Source organism: Galendromus occidentalis, unplaced genomic scaffold, assembly GCF_000255335.2.
Source record: "Galendromus occidentalis unplaced genomic scaffold, Mocc_1.1 scf7180000076500, whole genome shotgun sequence".
Taxonomy (NCBI): Eukaryota; Metazoa; Arthropoda; class Arachnida; order Mesostigmata; family Phytoseiidae; genus Galendromus; species Galendromus occidentalis.
Window position 1 is genome coordinate 321,084 of NW_003804489.1, and position 27,319 is coordinate 348,402.

At 53.9% G+C, this 27,319-nt stretch overlaps 1 protein-coding gene across 1 annotated transcript in view; it reads right to left on the reverse strand.

The window, feature by feature from the left end:
- The window catches only part of LOC108865228 (Down syndrome cell adhesion molecule-like protein Dscam2), a 145,887-nt gene that overhangs the window by 12,347 nt on the left and 106,221 nt on the right, over positions 1-27,319 (reverse strand). Inside the window, exons 14-23 of the mRNA XM_029113264.1 lie at positions 19,288-19,439; positions 17,787-17,912; positions 15,406-15,597; positions 11,819-11,889; positions 11,042-11,282; positions 9,701-9,979; positions 7,935-8,113; positions 7,025-7,207; positions 3,489-3,603; positions 2,974-3,164 (exon numbers count right to left, since the gene is read on the reverse strand). Coding sequence (XP_028969097.1) covers positions 2,974-3,164; positions 3,489-3,603; positions 7,025-7,207; positions 7,935-8,113; positions 9,701-9,979; positions 11,042-11,282; positions 11,819-11,889; positions 15,406-15,597; positions 17,787-17,912; positions 19,288-19,439 — 1,729 coding nt within the window. The remainder of the gene's footprint in view (positions 1-2,973; positions 3,165-3,488; positions 3,604-7,024; positions 7,208-7,934; positions 8,114-9,700; positions 9,980-11,041; positions 11,283-11,818; positions 11,890-15,405; positions 15,598-17,786; positions 17,913-19,287; positions 19,440-27,319) is intronic.

Consider the following 27,319-nt stretch of genomic DNA (forward strand, 5'->3'; position numbering starts at 1 on the left):
AATTTTCCTTGAGGTGTAGTTTGACTGTTCCGTTAAATTCACCCAATCCGCCGTCGAACACCGCGTGGAACTGTTGTTTCATGCTCTCGACGTCTTCGATTTGGTCTCCCAGCTCTTCCGTTTCTATTTTCGACACCCTCTCGTAGTCGAACCGTATCAATCCCATCTTTTCTGCTGTCGTCCTTCCGATGATCGGCGTGAGCTTTTCCGCCACCACAACACCTGGGAGGGTTCCTGTATCTCTCGTTTTGCTGTTTATCACTGAGATGTCACAGGTGCCTATGGTGCTCATCTTCCGACCTCCGTACGTTCGTAATGTTGGTTTCTTGGTTCTATCGATCTTTGCCCTCGACACGATTTCTGCTGGAAAGACGTTGCACGATGCTCCGGAGTCGACGAGAAATTTCACTTCTCTCGTCGAGTTGTCTGGTTGCTTTACTTTGAACTTGGCATACACAAGCGGTTTCATCGATTTTTCTTCTGCCGCTGTGAAGACCACCTGAATGTCCTCCTCCTCTTCTTCCAGAACGTCGACCGTTGCTTTTCCTTGTTTCTTGAGGCACGCTTGCGCAAAATGGTTCATTCTTCCACAATAGTTGCACCTTCGTCCTATTGCGGGACAGTTGTTCGCGCCTGGTGCATGCGAGAATGCACATTGTCCGCATTTTCGAACGTTTGTCGGGCCACCTATTTGTTTACGTCTGGGGCCCTCTCTTGTGTATCTCTGCGTTCGGATCGCGCACGCGTCCATCTTTTCGACGCTGCCGTATGGTGTCGGCTTCTCCCCGGGCCCAGCGTTGCCATTCTCGAAGCTGCCTAGCTGTTTTCTAGAAGCTTCCATCGACGAACAGATCGCTATGGTCTTCTGAAGGTCGAGCTGCGTAATCTTCAGCAGCTCTCTGCGGGTTTCCGAGCTATTCACTCCCACAATGATCTGATCGCGAATCATCCGCTCTTCTTGATCACCGAAGTTGCATGTTTTGACCAGGAGTCGTAAATCTGTGAGCCACTTGGCGAACCCCTCCGATTCTCGCTGGATTCGCTGTCGGAACTGATGCGCGAGGAAATGCTCGGATTCATTCTGTTTGAAGTTCGCCTCTAGTTTGGTCAGTGCGCTCGCGAACGTAGCCTCGTTTGGGTCTTTGAAGAGCGTGTTGAACTCGTCTAGCACGATGTCTCCGCCGCTGGCCAAAAGGATGGCTACCTTCACCTTATCCGTCTCTGCTTCTTTCTTGGATGCCGTCAGAAATATTTCGAGCTGCTGTCTGAATCTCTTCCAGTTGATCCATGATCGTTCTTTCATTCCAATTTTTTCGGGAATCTTATCCATTCTTGACGCGGGTTTTCGTTTCACTTGTTCACTGCTGCCACCATGTTAAATGACGATGCGTCCTGCTCGAAGAGCCACACTTGACTGACTGTTTATTGTTAACGTCGACAGACGATGTCGCAAGTTATGATTGAGATCACAAGTCTTATCAGTATTAGAGAAAGGACTTCTCCTTGGCTTCCATTAGGCTGTTTGCTTGCTGTGCGTATTATGGTAATCACCATTACAAGTTCGCTACTGGCTTGCCCAAGTCGCTCTCCGCGTGGCCGCTCATCCGTTCTCTCAGCCGACGGATCGTTGGTCTGCGAGCTATCCTTGGCGGCAAGCTGCCGTTCATCCATTGAAAGTGGATCTTGTTCGGTGCTCCTCATGGTGCCGCTGTTTCGCGCCTCTTCTCTTTCTTCATGCTCCTGGCTCCTCGTTAGCTCAGTCTCTCCTGCGCCGCGCCGCCGCTGCTGCTGCTGCCTGCCGTCGCACCCCTCAACCCCATCTGGTCGAGAGTAATTGATTTCGGGATCATTGGCGACACTCCTCGGCCCTGGGAGTAATTATTCTAGCTCTCCTCTTGACGCCTTCGATGCCTCGGCCGGACGTCTCCATATCGTCCCGACACAAATATATGTACGTACAAACAAAGACGGACGGAAGAGCGAATTAGTCAGCAAACACATTCTGATCGTTCGGTAAATAAGCACCCGTTCTTCTATGACGAGCGCCGTTGGTTGATAAGATTTCGAGGGAGCTCCTCCGGTGAAGGTCCACAACGGAACGTGGGGCTTCCGGAATGGAGTTCGAGAAGGGGAGCGGTCCCCTGATGAGATCTTGGATGGATCCCAGATCGATGATCCGGCGGCGGTGACCACGATTCATAGTCTGAATTGGATCGCGGATATGTCCTCGCAAGACTCATACAAATGAAGTTTCGACATGACGGAACGGTGAAAATCCCCGAAAAAATTGGGGAAGAATTCCATGGCGCCTGTGCTTCAGGGAGAAATATCATCTCGATTCGGTGAGACCAAATCATGGGTTCTGGAGCCGGGGAGAGATACCGGATCACGAACTTCAATGAGGAACAGCATCAACAACGTAAGAAACAAGCGCCTACGGCTCCTAAAACTATTATTGTTGATGTAAACGCTTTGTTGCCATTGCCGTCACTTTTATTAGCGTATTATTGTTGATGTAAACGCTTTGTTGCCATTGCCGTCACTTTTATTAGCGTATTATTGTTGATGTTGCTTCTGCTGCTACTGCAGCTGCACTTGTTGTTCTTGACGTTGAAATGATGCTTTAATATTCATGAGAAGCTCCCTCGGTAAAAGGGTTAACGGCAGAATTCGTTCACCGCCATGCAGGTATTAGCGGAGCTGCCTCAGGGCCTTACGAGCTCTTTGACTCAGTAGCCCTCGCCGGAGCGGGAGGAGGAAGAAAGAACGAATGAATGAATGAATTACTTTCTTCATGAATCGCCGACTCAATTACTCGTACGTTTTCTCGCTTATACATATAGTCTCCAGCACGCGTCTGCACCAACAGGAGTTTTCTCTGGCTGACTGAGTGAGTGAGTGACGGGTGGCTCTAAGCTCCACCGTCATGAGACGTGGAGCGCAAAACTGAAAGTGTGACATCGGACAACTCACCTTCAGTTTGCAGGGATCCTCGTAAGTGTGCCGGTCGTTGTTGGGATAGAAGCCTCTGGTTGTGGTGGAGTAACTTTCGGGATAGTAGAAAGCCTGACCCAGACCCCCGTTGCGGCTGCACGTCGACGTTTTGCAGGCCATGTTAGGATAAGTCTTCAGCGTCATCGAGTTGCCCGTGTCGGTCTGGTTGTCTGTAAGAGGAGAATCGTTTCGAAAAAAAAACCAATGTAGAAACCATGTTTTATGCACCCATCAATCCTCAGGGCTCGGACAGTACAGAGTCCGCCAACTCTGGGCGACCCTCCCAACGTGTCAGGAATAGGCGTTTCTCCAGCACATAATGCGGTTGTGGTCGCTCGCGACGTGATAGAACGCGAATGACAAGCGGGCACTCGAAAAAGCTTCTCAGGCAGGTCTGCGGATAGCCGCAGTTCTGTCTGTGGGTTTTGCCATAACGAAGAGCCTCAGAGGGGTTCAGCTGATTGCTCTTAGCAACACTCGGCGGGAGTACTTACACAGCTCTTGTAGACGTTCGCGTTTCCTCGTCCACAGAACCAGCACCGAAATCACTGCAATGATGACCACAATAGCCACAATCACACACATCATCGGCACCAGCCAGGCTTGGTTCTGGAAAGAGAAGATAAGCCCTCAGATATTTCCCTCACAGTAGTACCCAGGAATCCTGGAGCTGGAGGATCTCTTCGCGACGAACGAGAGGAAACTGCTCAGTTTTCCCTCCGAACGAAGCTCCAGTCCTAATTTTTCCACTCCGACCTCCATTGTGAGCGGGACTCAAACCGATCAAGCAATTTCGCGAAACTCCTCCGGGGAACCGGGGAGTGTTGTGTAAGTCCCACCGCAGGGTTCGGTGTGAAAGGGGTGGATTCCGATTCTGTTTAATAACGCAATTATAAGCTCACGGCAATCGAGGTGCTCGCTCTCCCTGGAGAGTTATTGCAGGGTAAGCGGCAGGTCGCTTGGTGGCAATGAGGGTGAAGAAGATCGCCGGGGGCGGTGGCATGAGAGCCAGGTAACGCCACCAGGGAACCCTTTGCTTTTTACGTCCGACCTCTTTCATCGATAATGGCCGTCATAATTGCGAAGGGAGGCTCCAGAGCTCGCGCTCTACGAGCACTCGGACAACGGGAACGGATTCATGAATGCCCGTATAGATTGGTCAGGGCGACGGATGAATTGATCGATGAGGATGAACGGGAGGGAGGGAGAGGGACTCTGCACGGGGTAGGGGGGAAGCTCCCTCGAGACCGTCTCTGGACGGGGAGCATTTTCGATCCTTACGTTATCCAGCCAGGCAGGATGGCGCCGACTTTTGGGAGCACGGGAAAAGCGTGGGCTAGACGGGCCGGGTCAAGCCCGCAAAGAGATCTGGCTGTCGATCGTCGATTCGGCCTCGATTAGAGAGTTTTGAGAAGCATCTACCGGAACCCGTTTCCTAATCCGTGAGACGAGCAGAACTTCAGAATTTTTCCCCGGGATGATTCCCCAAGAAACTACCCGGAATTTAATCACATAGCGAGAAGAACACGCTGGAGATATTATTCTACGCTGTAGAGCACGAGGAAAATAAAATGCTCGAGTCCGGGCTTTTAGAGCGGCTCAACGAGGACTCAGCCCACGATGCATTCCCTCGGAGCTTGTTTTAGCTCTTTTCTTCTCGAGCTGCCGGGCTTAGGAGCATGACTCAGAGCGTCGCGCCCACGCGGACTGAAACGCGGAGGGATAACGAGCGAAACGAGCTCAAGTGAGGGATCCCGCTACCGTCCTGTGAACTTCCGTGTGAAACCTGCTGCTATGAAAGCCCTCGTCTGGACTTGACATCTCCTTTCGTTGCGAAGACGAGGCTCGTCCTCCAGCCCTCTAACCCACCTGCCAATTCACTCGCAATAGATAGCTCCCTGAAGAGCGATGGCTGAGCATCACGGAGTTTCATACTCGAAGATCTCGTCGAGTGATTTCACCCCTTACGGTTTTTGTGGTGGTCTAGACGGCTCGAAAGTGTGGGGAGCGATAGTCATAGTCTCGAGGAGCCCCTCAAGTGTCCTCATCGATCTAGTTGCTGCCGTGGTGGAATTACCACGAATCCCCTCCTCGTAGCGAGCTCCTCATTTTTTCTGAATAAGATTTTTCCGCTCCGTCACCCCCCGAACTCAAGAGACCGCGAGTCCGTGATTCAAACGACGCGACGTCGACCGTCTGTTCTGAGCAGGGGTCGCTTGCTCCCTTGGACGGTCGGGGCTCGGATCAAATACAAAGAAACATCCCAAGCCGATGGATGGCTGGACTGACGGACAGGCTGAGGAACTGGTTCGAGCCGAGCAGGGAGCGGGTCGCATTCGAGAGGGTGACTGGTCGACCGGTCGTCCGGCGGCCTCGTATTCGTCTGCTGGTCTCTTCACTTACGCGCAACTTGAATGTAATGGCCTCTAGCTACTGCGTGTGCTACCCTCCGTCTTGTTTCGTCTCCGTCTTGTTAGTTCCATGCGCAGAGCTCCGGGCCCTTCAGATCCCTCCGACAGGGTAAATAATAGCCGGCTTCATCTTCTTCCTCTTCTTGTTCCATCCCCACGGAATTCATTCATATTTGACCATGCGCTGTCGACAACGAACCTCCCAATTCCTCGAAGTTCTCTGTCTTGACCTCGCTTCCAGCTCCGCTCTTTTCCTTCCCCTTCTCTTCCCGCTTAACAAACCGTGCATTTCACATCGCACGACTCGCGTTCTGATTTCACCGTCGTATCACTTATGAATACATACGGATCGGGCGACTCCTCTTGTTTGTCAGAACAGTTCCCGACCGCTCAGTCGCTCGACTGGGCATCCTTCCGGCGAGAACATTCAAGTTTTTTCCCCGCGCTATCCCCCAACCCTCCTTCCCCCTTCCCCCTCGCTCCGAGCTGCGGTGGAGTCACGCCGCTAGTCCTTCAACGGTGTGCCGCCACCGCCGGACGCTTTCCCGGGCCCCTCGTCAGCGCGTCCGTACCCCAAGCAGCCGGCCACAGGAGGAACGACATGGTTTTCGCTCGCTGGCAGAGGGCGCAGAAGTGAATGAAATGGGACAAGGACGTGTTTTGGGGAACATATTTCATGCCGAAATATGCAGAAAGCTTGGCCTTTGTGTAGCGGAGAGATTGCCTCTGGTGGTCGTCGCAGCCGTCTCCGTTGTTGCCCTTACCGTCACGGCCCTTGCGTGTGCTTCCAGGGGCCTCGGAAACCGTGGGGGGGAGAGGGGGGTTGAAGTGTGGAGAAGAATAAACGGGCGAGGGGGTGGGGGCACGCAGTGGAGCCCTACCGAGCAGAAAAGGGACGAAAATTCTAGTGAGGAAGTAAATCCTCGCCGAGAGATGAAATTCGAGAGAGATGCACCGTGGTCAAGACGTCAAGACGGGGTTGCGGACTTCCGGCAATCGAGCGGGCGAAGGTTCGATCTAAGAGATACCCTCCAAATGAGACCAAACCCGAAAAATTTTGCTCGTCCTCGTCGTCAGAATCTGTCTCAAGCCATGCTGAGCTGCATCGGCTAGAGAGCAGTAGCAGCCTTGCCAAGGGCGATCTCAGTGAGCGTCTTGGGAAGAGGGGGAAAGGGGCAGGGAGCGACTGAAGATACAATCTGAAGGCAATGCGGCGAGACAAAGCAAGTGGGAGCTGTAATTCAGGCGGAGGGATTAGGCAGAGCAGGAAGACGAGCGGAAAATGGAAACAATGACACCGGGAATGACTCTTCCCCCCATGGGTGTGAATTCAAGGCTAGCCGCATTCAGAACAAGCGCTTTTGAATAACGAAGAAAAGTTTCCATGAAACGGCTTGTCATACAATGCGGCGAACAACGTGGCCTTCCGCTTGTTATCCCTTCTCTCCTTCCACCGTGCTCTCCTGGACGGTATTACGCGTAGCTTTCTTCTTTCAGTTCACCGTCTGTCCGTGCGTCCATCCGTTCGCTTCTTCGCTCCAAAGTCATAAGTGTACGCGCCCCGGGTCGAAAACTCGGCGACAACGTCGCTCGCTAATCCGTGACAGGAGGAAACTCACCTGCATGCCTTGCAGCGGTCCTCGTGGAGTTTCCTTAATCCTTTCGGGAGGAGGTGGCAATCTACGACCGTCTGGAGTAAGCGTGCCTACGAGGTCGGAGGCGTCCGAATGACCGGCTTCGGCGTATCCCGACACGGACATATCGTACCAGGAAGCCGGTGCCAAATCCGTGATGTAAACCACCTGAAAGAAAATTTTCCATCCGTCATGGCGTGAATGGTCTCTGTCGAAGTACTCCCAATCTCAGACTCTCCCTTCCACAGACCGACGGGGGATGAGCAGCGAGGAGCAGCGCAGACGTGGTCGACTTCGTCTTTTCGAGCTCAAGCCCCTTCTGCTCTACTCAGGGTCTACTTCTTTTCTCCGCTTGTTCTCATTAGGTCTGTTGCCACCGCAGTGAACTACGTCCCCACTTAAAGGGAGAAGCTTTCGCCGCACTTTGAAGTCTATGTGAGCTAGCGAAATTCCCCAAATCCACTCGGAAATGACTCTCGACCCAGTCGGAGCGGAGAGAGACTGCGAACGAACATCGCATCGCATACCAACCAGGCTTTCACCTGCTTCTCGAGAGTTGGCTTTGCACATCTTTGCGCACTTGCGGCGCTTACGTGGCTCCTAATAACACACTACTTTCCCTTCTTCCCTTGCGAGCGTCGCACTCTCAAAACAGCAATATTCCCCGAGTTTACGATGAGCTGCCTCCGGCTCTGGGGAGATCTACCTACGGTTTGCAACAAGCCGCTGGTGTCGATCACGGACGTCACTCCGATCATCTTCTGATGTCCCATCTCATCGCGAGGAAAAAATCTCTCCCAGTCCCACCACTGACAAGCTCTCAGGGAATGAGAGGATAACAAGAGTCTCGCTTATATCGGAATAATCCGCGATCGAATAACCGAATGATGCTTACCTGCTGTTCCGGAGGAATGTGGTTCGAGTAGACAATCCAGTCGCCGATGAAGTCTCTCGGTTTGTAGCGTACGACGAAGAATAATATCGGGCAGCCCGCCTCTCGCCATTTTGTCAGCGAGATGCGCAACGTTGTCTGGTTCGTATCCACCATGTCGGCCATCGGGGGCGCGATTGGGGCTGAAGTCGGGCAGCGGCGATAGGGTTCGGAAGAGATCGTTGTTTGGTCGACGATGCCGAAGAGAATGCGGATAGAGGGAACGACAACCCGTTAGCTAGATTGCTCAAGCTTTGCATCGTAGAACACGGACATGTGCCTGCCCCTCGGACCCTTCTCCCCTGCTAAGATCCGTAACAAGAAACATTTTGACTCGACTCCGTTCGGACTAACCCTTGTCTCGACATACAAGACAACGACAACAACAACAACAACAACGACGACGGCGTCTGGTTCGCGTTCTATTTGTCCCTCTCTCCCTGCTGGCTAAACGCTGTTGTTGTCGTCGTCGTCTTAGTTGACTGTTCTACATACATGACGGGCCGAGAATCTACTGCGAGTCCTGCGGCGTCTTTCGATACATACAGGACCACTCGATAGAGCGAAAAACCTTCAATGTATTCGAACTATCTCAGATCCCTCTAAGCCCATCCTGCCGCCGGCCGCCGTCGCTGCTTGTTCGACTCGGGAACGATCCGTCAAATTTTCTTTCGGGATACGAAAGCGACGCGGTTGTGTCGCTTGATCGCTTTGAAGAACACATATGCGGTAACATCGAGGAAAAGACAAACATATGGAGAGAGAGATGGAGGAGTTTCGCTTTCGGGGGCGGGGGACACAGTAGGCAGTGAAAATTCACGGCACGATGACCTACGTAGCACTTGCCGTCGGGGATGGAGCTGGGGCTCATTGAGGCTCATTTTGAGCTCCACTGCTCTTCAGAGCTTGAAACGACCAGACATTCACGGAAGCGGTGGGTCGAATCGCCAGAAGACGCCACGCGCAGGAATCGATGCGTTGCAAGCGCAAGAGACTTAACGCAATGCTCGCCGGCGTGGCGCATTCTGCTCGCAATTGAGCACGAATTCGATCTCCGAATAACGGTCAAGCTCGGTGGTCGTCGCAGTGTGGCAACAGCTGCGACCGGCGAAGTGAGAAAATTTTGGCAAGAGACCAGCTGCTTTTCCGGGGCTTTTCGATTGCCCTCCGAATAAAACGGGATCAACGACAAAGCCGTGCCATTTGCATGCGTCCGGAGCTGGACGGAACGGAACTGACGGGGAGAAACTCATAAAAGCGGCCATCAAAAATCTCTCGATTAGTTTTTACGCTTGTGAGAATATCTTTTCTCCTATTCTCGTTGGCGTGTCCTGCGACAGTCGTCTGAAGCCTAAGGGACTCGACATCGAGATTCGTTGATTTCGCACGTTGTCCAGAACCGTGCTTCAGGAAGAAGAGGAGGCCGGACGGGGAAACCAGGCGACAATCTCGACCCTCAGCGCTGTTTGGCGCCCAAAGACGAGCGTTGGCATAGCGTCGAAGGGGAATAGCATGCTGTGAACACGTCGGTCCCGTGCTGCCTCCAGTACTCCATCAATTTCCGCAGATTTATCCGCCGAGTCGTTCAAGCATGGATTTTGTTCTCGCTCTGTCAGAAAAGTCTCGGCACCGACGACTCGACGCTCAGTCAGCGGTCCGTCACAGGAGCGGTACTCGGCAATGCTCCATATCTACGGCTAGTTGGCCGGGAGGCGGCTGTGCGAACATACGTTTTCCATTAGTCGAGGCTTCGAGGAACTCTCCCGGCTCGCTGTGACCGACGTCATTGTAAGCCGTCAGGTAAATCGTGTACGTGGTACCACATTGTAGTCCTGTGAGCATCTTCGAGCTGAGCTGACGGCTTAGACGCTCCTCGATGAATCCGCCGTTGCCGTGCTTGTAGTGCAGGATGTAACCTTGGACGATATCGCCCTTCCGAGGTTCCCACGACACGTGCAGTGACGAAGCGGTTGATGAAATCAGTTTGAGCCGAGGCGATTCCGGCGGATCTGAAAAATATGAATTCGGGGAATTAGGAAACCCTTGCGCTCGCCTAACGGCTATTGGAGTCCGACTCGGTCAGGGGAATCGATTCCCTTTGTCGAATCCCAAGGCGGGGCGCAATTAGAGCGTCCGAGCATCGGAGAGGGACGAACAGTGGTTTCCAGGAGATAAAGCAAAAGGAAGAGAGACATCGTTCCCGTCAGGAGGACTCCTTTAGGAACTTGTCAATCCTGGCTAGCTTCCACTCGGAACTAAACCGGAGAGGTATCTTCACGCAGCGTTAAGTCCGCCGCTCTATCTTCTGACAAATGGCGCTGTATTCAAGTGTTTGAAAGAGTTTCCGCCTAAAGAAGTGTATTAAATCTTGAGAGAAATTTCCGTGCGCGAACAGCGTGACGTGTCTTGCAGCTCTCCACAAAGGATACCTGACCTTGCCCGTGGATTCTTGTTCGGTCCTTTATTCTCCGCCTCTGTCTATCTAGTGCATGGGTGCGCGCCGGAAAAGGGGCTGCGGGGAGACTCTAGGAAGAAGGGCAGCAGAAGCAGAACCAGCACGGGATAGGGACGAACGAGGACGTTCGAGAGAGCACGAGAGTGTGTTAAACGCTCCGCGAGATAAGGCTTTCTTCAACGCGACCTAGCCTCTCTTTGAGTCTTCACGTCTTTGCAGCAGCTCTGGAGAGCTGCCGCTGATGCCACGCAGTTTCTACGACTACTGCTAATACGTCTACTTGTTCTGCTGCCACGACGACGCGACGCCCGCTAAGGCAGTCTCCGACCCGTTTCTGGGTCGTGCCGCAAAAATGAGCTGCAAATAAATAATCCTTTTGTCGATCTGCACATGTGTTCGAAGGATAGGAGTTTGTGAGGAAAGTCTTGTCTTTTTCTCTCGCCCGATCTCGTTCAACAGGATCAAAACAATCCTAAAGTGCGAGGAGACTGAACTCCCGAAATACGTCGGTCGGCGGTTGGAACTGCGTCGTTGTTGGCAATCATTGCTGTCGCGCACGGAGGAAGAGACAAGCTTTGATTCGGAGCGCGTCACTTGATGCGTGAAAAACACTCACCGTATTCGAATGTACTTGCGCAAACCTCCTTCGAAGATGGCCCGTTTCCTTGCTCGTTGTAGGCTTGGCAGATCACGCAGTACTTTGTTCGTTTGTTCAGGCCTTGTATAACAAACTCCTCGACGTCACGCGGTACGAGGTTCAACAACGAGTGGGTTTTGTAAGCGAAGATGGATTCCGAGTTGGCTCTGAATCCGATGTAGTAACCTTCGATTGGCACCAGCTGAGGGTCGACCGGTCGCTGGGAATGACAAATGTCCCGTTAGGCGAGTCTGTTGTAGGAAATCCTCCGACGACCCAGCGAGTACAGTGATGAATCATTTCTAACGCAAGAGAGATACACGTCGGAAGCTTCTCCTCCTCCGATTCCGATTGTACCCAGTTGAGAGTGCCGGAGTCCAAAGCGCATCCGACACCATATGTCCTCTCGTTTTAATCTCGATAGGGTTCAGTATTCAATCGGAAACGGGTGAATTACACATTGTATGTATATGTTATACTATCTACTTAAGGTCCGCTTCGTAGAGTTTGTCGAGAAAACTCTGCGAACGGAACCCCGAAGATCCCAATTCCGCTAGTGTTGCCTAGCTCGCCCGATGAGCATATGTCTCCCTCGTGTGATCCACGAGGGTCCCGAATCCGAGAAGACGAAGTGGTCAACGAGCGAGGCGGATGCAGACGACGAAATAGGAGACGCCATCAGAAACTGGCTAGCACTTATCTGTATGTATATATGTACTTCCTCCTGCTCTTTTTCCAAACAATGAAGGAACTCACCCTCCAGCGGACCCGAAACTTCGTAGAGCCCATGGGAATCACTTCGACATCTCTCGGAGGCTTCTGAGGCGCTGAAGGAGGGAATAAGAAACAAATTAGCAACAGTATTCCGATATCGTTTATTTGCCTAGGCTTTGTTCCGAACTTTCACAGAAGGACCGCCGGATCGTAGAACACTAGCGGCGCGCTTCGATTTCACGTCAGGCTCCTCCGCTATCAACCGGAGCACAAATGGCGAATTCGAATGCAGCGGATGTCTCTCTCATTCGGCTGCTGAGCCCTGGTCGGCAGAAAATTCAAGAGTCGTCGATGACCAGTAGAGGGCAAGTTATCTGTTCATCTCTCATCGGTTTTTTCCCCGGTCTCTCCCAGTTCCTCGGGGAAACAGATCCGTGTCGGAGGCCGGAAGGTCAGGGTGAATTTTCGAGCATCAACCGACGTGCAGCAGCTCGGCAGGTGCAGTCGTTGCTCATAGAGTTTCTGCTATGGAACATATCGCTGAAGGGATCATGCGAACGAACAACTTTTGCAGGGAAACTATTCCGGAATGGCTTCGACGGCGAATTCCGCGGCGTACTCTCGCCAGCAGCCGTAGCAATAGCGGCGACCGAGCGTTTCGGGGTTCTGGCCCCGGACTCGGCGGACAAAAGCCGCCGGCCGGGCTGTGGATCCCACACATGCGTACGAACGAGCGAGCGAACGTATAACCGTGTCTGCGTGCTTGTGTGTCTGCTGCCAACTGTCCCGCGGAAGGACTCCCGCGGCGGCTCCCTTGGCGCATGCGAAGGAGTTTGGCTTCAAGCGGCATCCTCCGATTCCGCGGGCGGCTATTGTGCACTCAGCGGCATGCCGACGCGCACAACTTGGGGAGCACCATTCACTTCGTCTTCGGATGGCGACTGGATTGCAAGCTGACTGCTCGCTAAGAATGTGCAACTCTAGCAGCAGGAGCCGCGAACTAGCCGCGACTCCACCTGAGAATGGGACTCGACCCGCGAGGCCTACAGCCGGTCAGCCAGCCGTCTGGCGTTCCTTCCCTCGGCAGCGGAAATCAGTGAAAGGTGTGGGACGAACCGCCGTGGATTTTCTCGGTCACGGATCGATGGGGAACATGGCTGAAGCTTTCGATGTATCAGAGCCTCTCCGATCTCGTACAGAACGCGCTACCACCACAACGGTGGCAGCAGAATGTGCCTCCGGAAGTGAATCCATTCGTTCGGATCGTAGAATCTCGCACCGTGGAGGGAGTGAGTGGGTAACACCGAGGACACTCGACCGGCGAACGGGCGAGCATATTACCAATCTGAATCGTTGCTTGACAGCTTATACAATGCGCCAGGGAACATACTTCAATAGAGCACATCGGGACCACCGCTTCATCCATATTAGGAGAAGTCCCTCCCGTAATTATCAGTGGATCGCCTCCGTTCGCCGACGTCCGTCCGTTGTGCTCGACATTCGCGAGTTTGGACCAGGCGGGAGAGGAGTTCCGCAAGAGAGGTATTATCACCGGGCGGTGGAAAGTGGTGTGCACGAAAGTCAGTCAGACAAAGTACAGAGCCAAGCGAGAGGTAGCTCGTGTGCCAGCCGGTGCCTGCAGTTTTGCGGTCATTGCGCGCGTTTTTTCGCACCACCGTGTGAAAGACTCTCCATCCAGGTTCCTTCGAACACAAAAGAAATTCTCCTTTTTCTGTTCTCCGGCCTGCTGTTGGTAGTGGTCTCGGTGGTCGTCGTCGCCGCCGCCGCCGTCTTTTCTCCGGTTCTGCTCCCTGACTTAAATCTTCCCATTCACACCTCGACTGACTGGCGTTAGCTGCGGGGGAGACGAAAACGGCGAAAACGACGACGACGACGACAACAAGGGCGACAACCACTGGTACTGTTGTTGCGGCTTTTCAGAGCGCGATGGCCGTTTGCCACTTGCAAATCGTCTCCGAGCGGAATGGGGCAGGTGGCGCGGAGGGATGCGGAAGATGTTTAGGACTGAAGTCGGGGCCGTCAGGGACGTTGAATGAGCAGCAGTGGAAACGGGATATTTTTTAAATGAGTTCGAGCTCGACGGGACGGGAGCGCGGCGGTAGGGAAAAAATGCACAGCTGGTCGGCGGGACGCGCAGACGCACGTCCTGTTGTAGGGAAATTCGGTAGGAGCAGCTAACTGAGTGACGGAGTAGACGTGAATGTAAATGCGCCGGAAAAAAGCGACTTGCTCACAGCCAGGCAAGCAGGCGGACAGACGTATGCACCGACGGTCGATTGGCTTTCGACAGAACCAATAAGGGGTGAGTAGACGACTACGACGGCGGCGGAGGGTGCAGCAGCAGTGGTAGCGCGGAAGCGGGACGGCGGTGAATCGGGAGGAAAACGGGCATGGCCAACTCGGAGCATGCATTTGCCCTCATTCTTTGGCCGCGCTGCGCACGAAACGAGACTTTTTTTTTCTTTCACCGAAACGGGAGGAATTGCCTATTTCGAATAGACTTGTGCCGGAGAGTGGAGTAGCTCACCAGCACAAAGTCCCCAATCAGTGCCGCAAGGAAATTTTACGAAATATATTTTCTTTGCCTCCGAGAGTCTTATATTCAAAATTCGCGGGTGAACTAGCAAGCGAAAAGGGGCTGTCGACAATCATGTGCAGCAATGCCGGGACGACGGGCGCAAAGTGTCACGCTTTGAGTTTTTCCGCTTCTCGACGATGCGTACTTTCTTTCTCTCATTTCCTTGTGTCTGTTTCCGAGAGTCACTTGACGCAAATGGGTTCGGAGCTCCCCAGCGTGCACGGGTCCCCTAAACCTCTGAGCGGGCACGTCAGCGCCGGGGATTCACGAAATCTTCGAAAAAGTCAATGATTTCTGACGGTTCCAATCAGAGAACTCGGCAGAGCTCGGCGCCTTCCCGTGGCGGTGCTCTCGGTAAAGTGCCCGGCCGGGAGGGATTCCCGTCAGAAATTAATTCACTTTCGTTGACGTCGCCAGTTCAGCAGACGATTGCGCTTTGTTTATCTTTGAGATTTAGAGCAGCACCAGCATCCGAAGCCTCTCACGACCGTATCGCTGCTCTGTCCGTAATGCTCCCCCCCCCCCGCTACCCCGCCGTTATGCCCTTCCGAGCCCTCTCAAGCCGCCAGGGGAATCGGCTCCGCTCGCGCGGTGGATGAAAGATTTCGAGAAAACGCACGGAAAAAAGGGGGCGGAGGGGGACAGAGTGAGCGTCGGAGAGAGACTTGCGTGAGAGTGTGGAAGAGAAAAGACGTCGGATGGAATGCTCCCAAATCGCAAACACAAACAACATTGTAAATGGGGCGGGGCTGGAGGAGAACGAGCGACCGTGAGCGGTAGGTGTTTGTGACAGAGGGGAAAGCGACTCGGAAGAGTGGGGCTGTTCGGTCGTAGATGGCCAATGGGAAAACAGGGGAATGCGAGAGGAGGTTTCCCGGGGATCTCTCCGATGGGGTAAATGGCGGCAAGGGATGGGGTGGGCGTGAGCTTCCTTAATTCGTAGCCACGTAAAGTAAATATCTGCTCGCTTGCAGCACTTTCAAACGAAGCAAACGGCCACAGAGAGAAAGAGAAGAGAAACAATACTTACGATCGACTTTGGTGGTGACATTGACTGTTTTTGAAGGCCTCGACGTGCCGATATCGTTGCTGGCAGCGACGTAGATTTCGTATGTTGTTCTCGGCAGAAGGTTCTTTATTGTGGCGCTCTGGGATCCGTCGTCGGAGACGAAGCTCGCCCGATGTTGAGATAGGACCGATTCTTCCGGCGTAGCTGAATCGGCTGGAAGAGAGGGAAACGCTATTTTTGAAACCAGAAGAAATCGTAGCGGGGCTTCATTTAGCATATTCGGAGCCCGCTCCCGCGTTCATTAATCATCGTTCCGACGTCAGATCGGTCGGAGAGCTGGAGCGGAGGCAGGCACGCCGAGAAACTCGAGAGTCTCGAATGTTTTCATATGAACTAGACCGCGATCTCGAGCGCATCTTCTGGTTTTCTGGCCTCCCTCATTTTCTTCTGATCAGACATGTCAATCCCAGATGTTTTCGCAACGAGAGTCGAGCTGTGAACACGCCTCAGGAGCACGGCCTCGGAACGGAAGTTACGTAACAACCCAGCCGGGAATCCCTCCACGAATTCCCAGCCCAGCATGGAGCTCGATCGTGGGTATGGCCTTCACCGAGAATGATTCCCGGAGAAGATTCTCCCGGTCTCGTACGACAATCATCATACCATCATGTCGGCCTGACAATGAGCTTGATCCAGGTCCCCGAAAACCCAGAACCCAAGCTCGGGGAGGCCACGGTCGCTCGCTGCCTTACCACCCTCGAGGCGACAGAAGACCCAAATCGAGGTTGGTTGCCAAACTTCGAAGCCCTCGCGAGTCGCAGGCGATTATTCTGGGACGTTTTTCATTAATCGGCAGAGGGACGGCTCCTAAATGGGGGAGGGAGCAGAAGCAATGGAATCCTCTAGAGGAGAGACTGAGGATGTGAGCCTTTCCTTCTTGCTCTAGCTATCTCGCCCCTCAGAGCGTTCCCCCTTCTCAGTCGCCTCCGTCTTCGCAACGGCTCAGCATCCCGGGAGGAATTCGGGGTGGCGAAGAGGGGAACAGGGAACGGAGAAGGAGCGGCGGCAAAGATTTATCAGCTAGCTGACCCGAGCGGCAGCCGTAACTGACGTCGACGGAAGCTTTTTCCTCCTCGTATGCGTAAGAGGTCGACCGAGCATATTTCAGGCAAGCCTCACAATTATCGCCTTGTGCGCCTAGGCACCGATATCCGTATCCGGACCAAATTCGGTGTGAAGTTAAACTCGCGTCCTCCGAATGCAGAGCGGAAGCGAGTCGTCGCGAGGACCGGGATTGCAGCTTTGGGAAGGGGAGGAGAGATGACCACTGTTTCTTTTGCTCAGACCCCATTGACCATCGGTGTTTGCGTCGGCTATGAGGTGTTGTAATCGACTTGTGGTGGGATATCCCCCCTGACGATGAGTGTCCATTTGATTGGTAGCCCGGATGAACATCGATCCGTGCACTTCAAGCAGCCTATCTAGGTGACACGAGTGACTGTCTATACGACTGACGAGACCGTTCTCTGTGTGAGCACTTGCTGACCGAGCCGACTTGACTGCATGGGCGGACGGCCGGGTAAGCATGCCTAATTTCATCGTGACAGCTTGACAATCCGCTTCCCGGCTCTACCCACTCGTTTATTCGACCGTCATGTTACGTCAAGCAAACGAACGAACGAACGAACGGTCTCTAAGCCGCTCATGAATCGAAGCTCACTCACTCAGCTTCCTGGACCATCGGCCGCTTGATCCCGTTCATCCGCTCTCAGCTGACTTGTACCACAAAGCAATTACAAGCATCACTGGGGAGATCTCTGCCGTCTTCTGACCGAGGAGGTGAGTCGATCGGGTAGTAGAGCGGACGGGAAGATAATCAGGTAGTCGGGAACACGAGCAAAACCCAAGGCCGTGGAACAGAGCGAATGATCCCGGGAAAAACCCACGCACACTGATATGGTATTCCGTTCGCCATGAGGTCACGCGCCATGAGGCTCGCGCCCTCATTGTCTCGGAATTACAGAGAGTAATTTTTTTTTGAATGGACAAGCTCTTCTACGGGAGCTGGAAGATCGCTCCCGAGTTCCCCGTTGAGGGAAGCGCGTTTATATTCGGAGTCGCGGAAGCCGCTTATTTGAAAACTTTCTCTCGCAGCACGCGACTCTTGTACTCGACATAATCACCTGAGGTGATCCGACAGTGTCTCCGTGTCGGCGACGTGACGCTGGCCACGCGGCAAACTACCTCCGCCCCCGTCTTCCGTCAGAGCAAGTTTGCCGCTCCGTCTACAAGTTTCTTCAGCTTAAATCGATGTCTGCATCTGCGGGTCGTTTGCAGATTACGGCTTTTCGACACCGTACCCAAAACACAACGTCGCCCGCAGTGTTGGATGCACCTCTTACCTTGACGGTAGCTGATGACGTAACTCTTGATGACACTGTTGCCGTCAGGTGGAGTTTCCCACTGCAAAGTGATGGAGCTCGAGGTCGCTTCTATGACTCGGAGTTTGGTCGGCGGCTCCGGTTTATCTGCAAGGTTGTCACAGGCGAGGTTAGAGGTGCACTTCAGGCTCGACATCCATGAGGAAGGTCGGAAGGATGAGTATCCCCTCCCCCCTCCCTCCCAACGAGTATCACTTGACACAATTACAAAGGTTGCCTATCCGATCCGAAAATCCACCGTTAGGCGTTATTTTTGTCTAACGAGCAGGAATTGATTTTTTTCCCATGACAAGACACTAGTTCCGCGAGTTGAGACCGTTGCTGAGCGTGGTAATGAAAAAAAACTGCTCAGTACGACAGATGCCAGGGAGCGGGGATATTTCCGTCGGAACGGTAACCAAGCATCGGATCAAAGACGAATTGTACTGAGCAATCCCAAAGAAGGCTTTAGCGATCCCGTCGGCTTTCGGGTCCGCAGTCCCAAGCTCCGATATGGAGCCATTTCCTCAAGCATCCAGTCTTGGCTGTTCTGGAGCTGACTTGAGGTGCTGCTGGAGGATCCAATGCGTATCGAGAGCGGATGGTTCCATTCAGGACTTCGAATTCAGATGATTGCCGCTTGACGAAGAGTCCGAGCAGGACACGTGTGAGATGCATTCCGGGAAAGCATGTATCATCAGCACACACGACGGTATCTTTCGAGCCCGCTGCACAAAACCATAATGTTGCCGTGTCGTGTAAGACCCTGCTCGCGAATCCGGTTGTTTGGTCCTGGTAGCTAGTTTTCTCCGCACGCGCGACCAGAACGTCGGCGGTGTTCCTGACAGGCGGGACATCGTTTTGGCTGCTCGTTCGTTCGTTCGCCCGCCCGCCCGCCGGGTGACTGGCTTGGAGAACCGGAGTTGTGTTCCGTGCTAATTGAACACGACTTGAGTTTGCCGTCGCTCGACTCGACTTGCGCCCCCTTTGTGCCGTTCTTCCGCGGCCTGTCCCGTTTGCGCCCCCACCCCCCTCGAAGCCCCAACTTTTCCCGCCGCCGTGAACTTGAGTTGTGTCGGCTTTCCGCCCGCAGAGAGTTTTTTGGTGACTTCCTAGTAGAGTTTATCTTTCTGGGCGGCCAGCGGAATCTGTTGTCACTCTCGCTTACTTCGGAGGATCTTTCCAGGAAGAATCCCTAGCCCGAGTCCTTGGCTACTTGAGTTTTTCCTTGATGTATCGTTAGGAAGGGACTTTGCACTACGAGCAGATCAGAGGGGCAATCTCTCACCATCGGCACGAGTGCCCGTTTGAATACGGCGGACTTCGAGCAGGAATACTCGAGATTTCGTTTTGGGAAGGCTGGATATCTCCATCTAATTATGAGTCTGGGAAACGTCATGTCATAAATATGGGTCGGGCAGCTCGCGGAGCATTTTTTGGGAACGTTTCGCGCTTGGTAAGCCGTGAAGACTTGCAAGCGTACCTTGTACGATGAGGCGGGTGTGTAGACTTTCTTTTCCGTACGGATTCGTGACGGTGCATTCTATAACGCCTGAGTCCGATTTTCTCACTTGATCAATCTTCAAGTTCGACACGAGTTTGTCCTCTGTCACCATTTGATCGTCCATGCTTATCCTGAAATTTGAAAAATCCAAATGTTATCTCAAGGGGTCGCGTTTGACCGTACCACTGGTACCTCCGGTGTCATGGTAAAAATTGGGAACATTTGCAGCGGAACTGCTGTCGAAGGATCATTGACTGGAGAACAGATGGCTCAAAAGAGTAGGAGTCTCCTCCCTATAAACATTGAGTACGTTGCGAATTCGATAAATGATCAGGGAAACCACGCGCTTCGGTCGGCTCGAAGACTCCTCTGGCCGCAGGCAGGAATTCACTCGCAACCGCCGCATCAGTACTTGACCCCAAGGGCCCACTTCCATGATGGTCACAAGTACTCAAGGTTTGCAATGCGAGAGCAGCTCGGCTACCGCGGCGCACGCGTGAGCGTTTCGTTCTGCTCCGACCCTCCGATTCTTGAGCGCCTCGTGAATCTTCTGTACGAGTTCCGTTTGGCGACGCGAACCGACGCCTCGACTCCGTTCCCGGCCCCTAGAATCACCGACGGTCTTGCCGCACAATCTGTCGCTGAATCCGCGGAAGAGGCCAGTCTAGATCGTAGGCGACAGAAGGAACTCCTCGAGGGAGAGAGACCACACCGCGCGCCGGAATGAGCCTCTCGAAACAGTCAGAGCGGATCGTTCCTCGGATCAGATGATGATGAACGTCCTGACTGAACGGTCAGGACGGAAAGCTCGACGTTTTGCTCGACTCTCCCGGGAGTATGGCGATTCCAGATCGCGGGGGAAAGGATAGGTATCCCACCACGAATCAGTTTCCGCATCTCCAGAGCCGAGCGATTTCGGGAACCGAACGATCATAAAGCCTGTACCGAACCGATGTTCGACGATCCTCCGCCCGATGTCATCTCGCATAGTTGTGTGCAAGTTCAAGTCATGTGGAGTCCAACATCTGTTCGTGACGTTCCAAGTCCATCAAGGAATGTTCCATTTACTTGCTGCGCCGAACTGTTCCAGAGCCACCTGCACCGAAACAACCATTACGGCCCTTCCGCCGTCAACCGTTCTCCTTGTTGATGTCGTCGCGGCGGCCTCTCCCGCCGTCCTTGTCCTGTGGAATCCACTCGACAGAGCTGCGCGTAATTCCGGTCTGAGAGGATGCCTCGACGGAAGTATGACGCATTCCCCCCGTGCCACGAATAATAATGAATAATTGTCGAGCCTCCCCGTCTCGCGGATGATTATTCCTTATCGTGCGTGCCATCAAATCTAAACACGGAAGTCTTTATGAGCCGGATCCGAAGCCAGGGTTCGGAGTCCGAGGGAAAAAGTGGCCACCTTGAGCTGACAAACGGACAGCCGTCCGACGGATTGACCGAGATGGCGGCAGTAGAGGAACCGGATGTCGGAGTCAACGGAGCGGAGCCGAGAGCCATTTAGTTCAATGGAGTTTCCCAAAACCATGCCGGTCCGTCCAGTTCCCGTGCGTGGGCTCTCCAAAGCTTCGTCCGGCAGTCTGCTTCAACATTCGGCAGCGCTTTCCGCGCCCGTGTCCGGCCAATTGTAATGCTCGCCAAGCCCCACAAAAGCCTTAAACCCGCAGTCACTCCCAGCCGAACACTCACATTCTGCCGGCCGGGATCCCTATTCCGCTCTCTTAACCCCTCCTGTGTTTCGTCTATTGGGAGTCCATTGAGGGCGAATGCGGGGAGCGACGCACACCCATTGGGACATACGCAAGTCTAATCCTTCGCTGCAGCTCTAATTATCTAAATGCAGTCTCACTCCCAGACCAATCTGCGGCACAAACAACACTCGCTGCAGCCCTCCTCGGCCCGGATTCGTCCTCCCTTTCTCCGATTCTTGCTCACGTATTTTCGACCGGAGCTCCCATTGTCGAGACGACGGAAAAATAAATTTTCCACGGCTGCAGGCTGCTCCCTCGGCTCGAGGATACTAAATAAGCAGGTCTGGCTGGGGCTCTCGATTGCGGCCAGCTTATCGTGCCTTTCGCTCCATGATCACAAAAACAATCGAGACGCGCGACCACGAGCTGGGCTTCGGAATTTCCTCTCGAAGCACGCTCTACCGTAGACTTGCTCAACGCCGAAATCGCGGAGGATTTTCCGGGTGATTTTTGTGCAAGTCGAGCCGGATCGGTCCGCTTCTCCGGAATGTCGCCCAGTGTCGGAATTTTCCGCGGAGGGAGGTATTTTCTCCTTTATGGAGCTGCCTTGTGCTCCTCATGCGGTCCCGACTCGTGAGCTGTTCGTGTTTGGAACAGAAATACCGCTTCTGAACCTCAGTCTCGAGCATGACCTCTGCGATAGCGTACGCCACGCCGTGAGCTGTGGTAAACGACGTGCTGTGCATACGTCGTTCACAACACACTGATTGTGCCTGAGGAGAAACGAGTCTAATGTCTCTGATGAGGGGGCGAGCAGCGGGGAGTTTCTTTCCGAAGTTTGATTCAGTCCTCGTGACGTTGTACTTTTTCTTTTATTTCTCGTACCCGTCCCCCTCAAGTTCCCGAGTCGCCGCCGTCATCTGCTTCGACCCAGAGCTCCGATCCGCGACCCAGCTCGTTGCGTTTGCAACTACGCGACGAGCAACGAGAGGGGGAACAAACATTCTCCTTGGGCGATCAGAAATGTGGGCAGAACGGCGCGAACCCAATCGGGGAATGCCATCCCAGTCTATGAGTAATCGTTAGCCTGCCCGGAAAAAAAAACTTGAAAGGAGATCTCATATATCTATCCGACAGAAACTCTGTACCAGGGATTCAGCTTGTGCAAGCCTTATTTCCGATCGCAACGGTATCGCTTTCGAGATTTTAGTTTTCCGCTACATCAGCAGAGTGGCCGTAAACCCAAGACCATAAATATGCCCATCACGGGATCGAGTGAAACTCCTGACGAATTTCTGCTGCATAGCCGATGGATATGGACCATCCTAAGACCGCTTATCCACCTTGAAGGAGGTCTCAGTCATTTGGGGTGGGTAATTATTTATTCAGAGAAGACAGTTGGATCCTCAGTCAGCTGCCCGAGCCATTCGGAGAGCAACGAGGAAAAGGGAAGGAATCGAATCAAAACTCCAAGATGTTTCGCGTCGGTCACCGAACCCCTGGAATATTTTCCGAGAGACGGAATACCGTCGCTCGTCCGCTGCAAATGTATGTACATGGTCGTCGTCATGCAGTGGACGAGGAATGAGATTTCTCGCGGAAAACAAACAACGACGACAGGGAAAAGCGCCGAGAAACGATAACGGATGTCGTACGATTGTGTTTGCCCTTAAAAAATGATCGTTGGTTGAATATTTTCTCGGCGAAAAGACCAAGTGCGTAGCAAGCGGCCCGGTTTGTCCGCGATTCGTCGTCCACTTGCAATGATAAACTGGCGAAAGCTCACGCGATCGAGGCATAAATTACTTCCAACCGCCCATGTCATCTGGTCGCACGTCATTCTTGCGAGCCTCCCATAAAGTCCGATCAGCATTTGTAACGCGGCGTTCCCGACAATCGCTCGGTCCGTCTCTCGAGGTCCCCGTCGCCGCCCGGAAGGTCAGACCGGGGCCGCGGTCGGGGCAAAAGAGGGTGTTTAACTCTTCACAAAGCGCGGTACCCGCGGACGCCGAGCGGAGCTTCCCCCTGCGTTGAAATCCTCTCTCTGGAGCAAGTGCAATTCCGAGCTAATTAAACGAAGAGTTTCAGTTGATGCGGGCAGAGCAGTCTGCTCAGTTTCAAGCATCCGTCCCCCCGCCCTCGGGAACGCTATAGCTCCCCACAATCGCTCGGCTCCCAAGCGTCCCGTGACCCTTCGCGACCGTTCGACCCTTCATCCCGTCGGCCTGCGGAGCCGCTCTGCAATATCGACGTGCTTACATATTCCCAATCGGTTCGTGGTCGAGGCTTAATACTCCGTCGAGTATCGGCTGCCATCGCAGATGGCCATGGGGCCTGGAGCCGGACAAAGCGACCTCGAAGTCTGTGAGGTGGCCTAGTGAGGCTTCCACAGAACGGCCTTCAGAAGGACGGGCCTCAAACAAAACAGAACCGGTTCCTATTAAGCGCCTTGCGACCACCCGAGCTGCGAGCTCGGCTTCCGGAACCGCTTACACCGATAGTACTCGAATAGAGTGGGCAGATCCTCGAACTCATGAGGGCTCTATTCAAGTTCCCGCATCTGATGCAGGTAGCTCGGAGGGGCATACGGACGGATCACATGTTTTGAATCCTTCCGAAAGATCTTCGGTCCCTCCTGCGCTTTTCCCCCGCGATTCGCTACGAATCCTCCGACATCCTCTTTGACGATCGAATACATCGATCGGAGTCGACGGGGAAAAACGAGGAGCACTTTCAGTCAGAGAGAGCTCGTAGACGAGCTTCTGGGACTGGCGGGTTCGGATCGACGAGCAAAGGCTGGGTTTCCCGCCGGACGGAGCCGGTGGCGGGGGTTCGCTCGCTGGGTGACGAATAGAACTCCCATCAAGCGAGTTCTACGAGCCTCTCATAAACATAGTCTTGCGCTTCGTGTTAGCGCTGCTTTTTTTCGCGCCTGGTTTTTGGCTCCAGCACCGCCACGGACTCCTTCGAGCACTCGTAATTGAAGGGGTTTGTGATGTACTACGGACGAATGAGCCGGAGTGAAGAAGTTCAGACGCCTTGTGAGGAGCGGGAGACTTCGTCGAGCATCAATGGAGGCACCGCCAGAAGCTGTGCGAGCCGGATTCTTGTCGCAACTTCCGCTCGCGCACCAGCATTCACTCGACGTTCGTGTTCGTTATGTTCGGCCGCCAGCAGCTGCACTCGACCATTTAGCTCGAATGGTGAAGTTTGCTAATGTTTAACTTATTAGTCGACAGTAATTATTCCTCCCGTCTGAATTATGTCTAGTCGCAACGGAGCTTCCGGCGAACACATAGGCCAACGAGGGAACGGAAAACCAGGAGGAAGAAATGATCTCGGCAGCCAGCTTGCGCGCGAGCTCTACCCGGGCAGCTCACCGTGAGAGCCGCAGTTGTCGACGCAGGAGGTGGGGGAATGCGGTGGGAGGGGTGGGGGAAGCAGGGGGGAGGGAATGGGGGAATCCGAAGGTGGTGGGAGCAAGAAAGCTCGGCAGGGGAAATATGGAGGCAAAGTGGTTGGCATCAACTAATGGCCAAAACAGTTTTCGTTCCGCGCAGATTGTAAGATACCGAGACTCCTGTTTCCCCAGACCCTATAATCTCGCCGGACTCAGTCGGAGGTTCGGCAAATACGTAGGGTCAACGATCCGAATGAATTATTGAAGATTCCAACCATCAAGCTCCTCTGAAACATCCGCAAACTTTGAATAGCGGCGCCCGCACCTGACCGCAGCAAGTATTCGACGCTCCGGGATTGCTCCCGTTCGCCGTTCTGAGTTCCGAGGAGTCCCACTCGCTTTCGAAACTCCGGACCTCCTCCTCGTCGCGGCTGGGAAAAGCTCAACGGAAGGCTTCCGAAAATGAGAGAGGCGGTGAGAAGTATTCTAGGCTGTTGCCACCCGCTCGGGGTCGGGGCGGGAGGCCAAAAGATAGGGCCAAGGGTTCTCGTTTCTGACGTGCCTCCTGTAATTCAGGGATATGTTTCATGCGCTGAAGCTATGTGCCATAGACGAAGCACGCAAGCGTAACATCAACACGCTATTTCAGAGCGTGCGTCGTCGTGCCAGCGTGCTGACTGGCTGGGTGGCCGAGTGCCGGGGCCGGATTCCCCGTTTGTTGCCGAGTCGCCCGGGGCTTTGCGACGCTATATCTGAATCTTTTCGCCATGAACGCTATTCGCCAGATGCCAAATGGACACATTCGAGGCCACAACCATAATCCCGATTCCCCAGATGCGGGGCGCTCGAGGACCGAGCGGTCAGCCTGCGACACCTGGAGACGGTCCGGTGCCCGGAAGAATCGCCAGAGGCCGACAGCGATTCTCCATGAAGGAATCTTCGCTGAATCGCTTTGAATAATGACCGGACGCTTGTTGACACAAACACACGCGAATAAGAGTCCGATCGAGCTCACTCGAGAGTTCGTCTCAATAGGGCAATGCATAGCAATCGTTCCCATTAGCTCGATTACCCTAAACGAATCGCATTTTCGGCGGTGGCGCGGCGCGACGTAGTGAACGTGTGATCGAACGCAAGAGAATGACACGACGAGGAATCGAGGTGAATTCGGACCGACACTGCCCACGCGTGGAGTCGATCAGGCCGCTGTCTGGCGGACTGAGCGTAAAACCGTCGCCGGGCTAGCCGGTTGGCACTCCGCCACGGATAGACAGCACGCATTCGGGGGCAGGGAGATCAATGCGCTCGGGGCCATTATCGAAATTGCTATTCCGACTGCCAGGCCAACTAGCAGCCTGGTGATGATCGTCATCTGTCCTTCGAGTCGTCTGCGGTTGCGGTGGTCAAAGTTCATTTGATGTAGATGGAGCGACGATCGTTGTGCGAGAGCCTCAATGACATCGCTGCAGGCCAACAGCTTCATAACGAGTGATGCTCGGCAATATGGGTTGACGATGGATCATTAGTCGTGTTTGCGTAGCGGCCCCCAGTCCCTTCTCGCTCTGGTGACAATGTTTCACGTCGATTCGCACTCGGAAAGGGGTTCGGATATGAAGCGCATAGTCAGAGAGCGACCGATTCTGCGCTCGGATCAACCGCACCAACCGCATATAACCTACGCGCGATCCGCTGAATTTCGCGGAGAGAGTATGAAAAGTTTTCCGAGGGAAAACATCGCCACAGAATACGAGTGATAATCGCGAGCCCTACGTGGGTTTTTCGTTTCGTGCGCCCGAAACTCGACGAATAGCCAGGGCGAGTGCTCGGGTTTGTAGGGCGAGCTCACGTGACGCGATCCTGCGCTGGCTGCAGTTCCAGATTTATCCGCGGGTCGAGGTGAGCGTGAGCTGACTCGGCAGGAAACTGGCTGAGAGAGATACTGACTGAGGAGGAATTTTGCGCGCGCGACGTGCAGCAGTCGACCGTGACTTGTCACATCAGGCTCTCATGGAAATCGCTTGGGTTGCGGCGCGAGCCCGATCGACATCAGGTTCATGATTCCGAGTGTGAAGTGACGCTTCCGTTTGTGTCTGACGTTCGATACCGGGAGACCTAGTTGCTGAGTGAGACCCGGGTTCCGTTACAGGAACCTCACGTTCGCGCTCCATGGGTCGAACGCCGTTCGTCTCGACGGAATTTCTCACAAAACAGTCGACGATTCAAATCCAATCTGGGTTCGCTGAGTCGTAAACGATACACTCGTTCCGCGGAGACATCCAGGAGAGAGAGGTGGGAAAAACCCCGACGATATAGTTGTTTGACGAGGCGGAGTGGCTTCAGGAGAAACGGGGCGCTTGTCGCGAACGCGGAGTGCGGCTCAGACCCATCCCGGCCGGGTCAGGTGGATGAAGGAGGGAGGTAGACGGCTAAGACAAATATGGACTGGAATGGCCAGGTGATCATTTACGCACGGGGGCGGAAAAGACTCTCAAAGACAAATGTGACTCTTCGACGCTGCCGTCTCCATAAAAACGCCGCCCGTCTCCCTCCTTACCCGCCGCCGACACCCTGTCCTCTCACTCCCTGCCTATCCCGGAGCCGAGTCCTGTCATCGTCGCCGCCGCCTCCGAGGAACACGAAGCGACCGAGCTGAGCGAGGAGCAAGTGGCGACAAAGCGATTCGTGCAACAAATCGTGCAAGCTTGTCGTTCTTTTTTTGTCGTTCTTAGCACGACCACGGAATTCATGTTCTGTGTTTCCGACTCCTCTGCGCTCTCAGCGTCGACTGCCGACGACGGTCCCAGCGAACAAGCTCGGCATCGTTCCAGTGTTTCGTCTCTCACCTCGAAAGCTTCCCGTGCGAGTCTCTCTCACAGTCTGGCGTCCGCGCATCCCGGGTTTCCGCACTCGT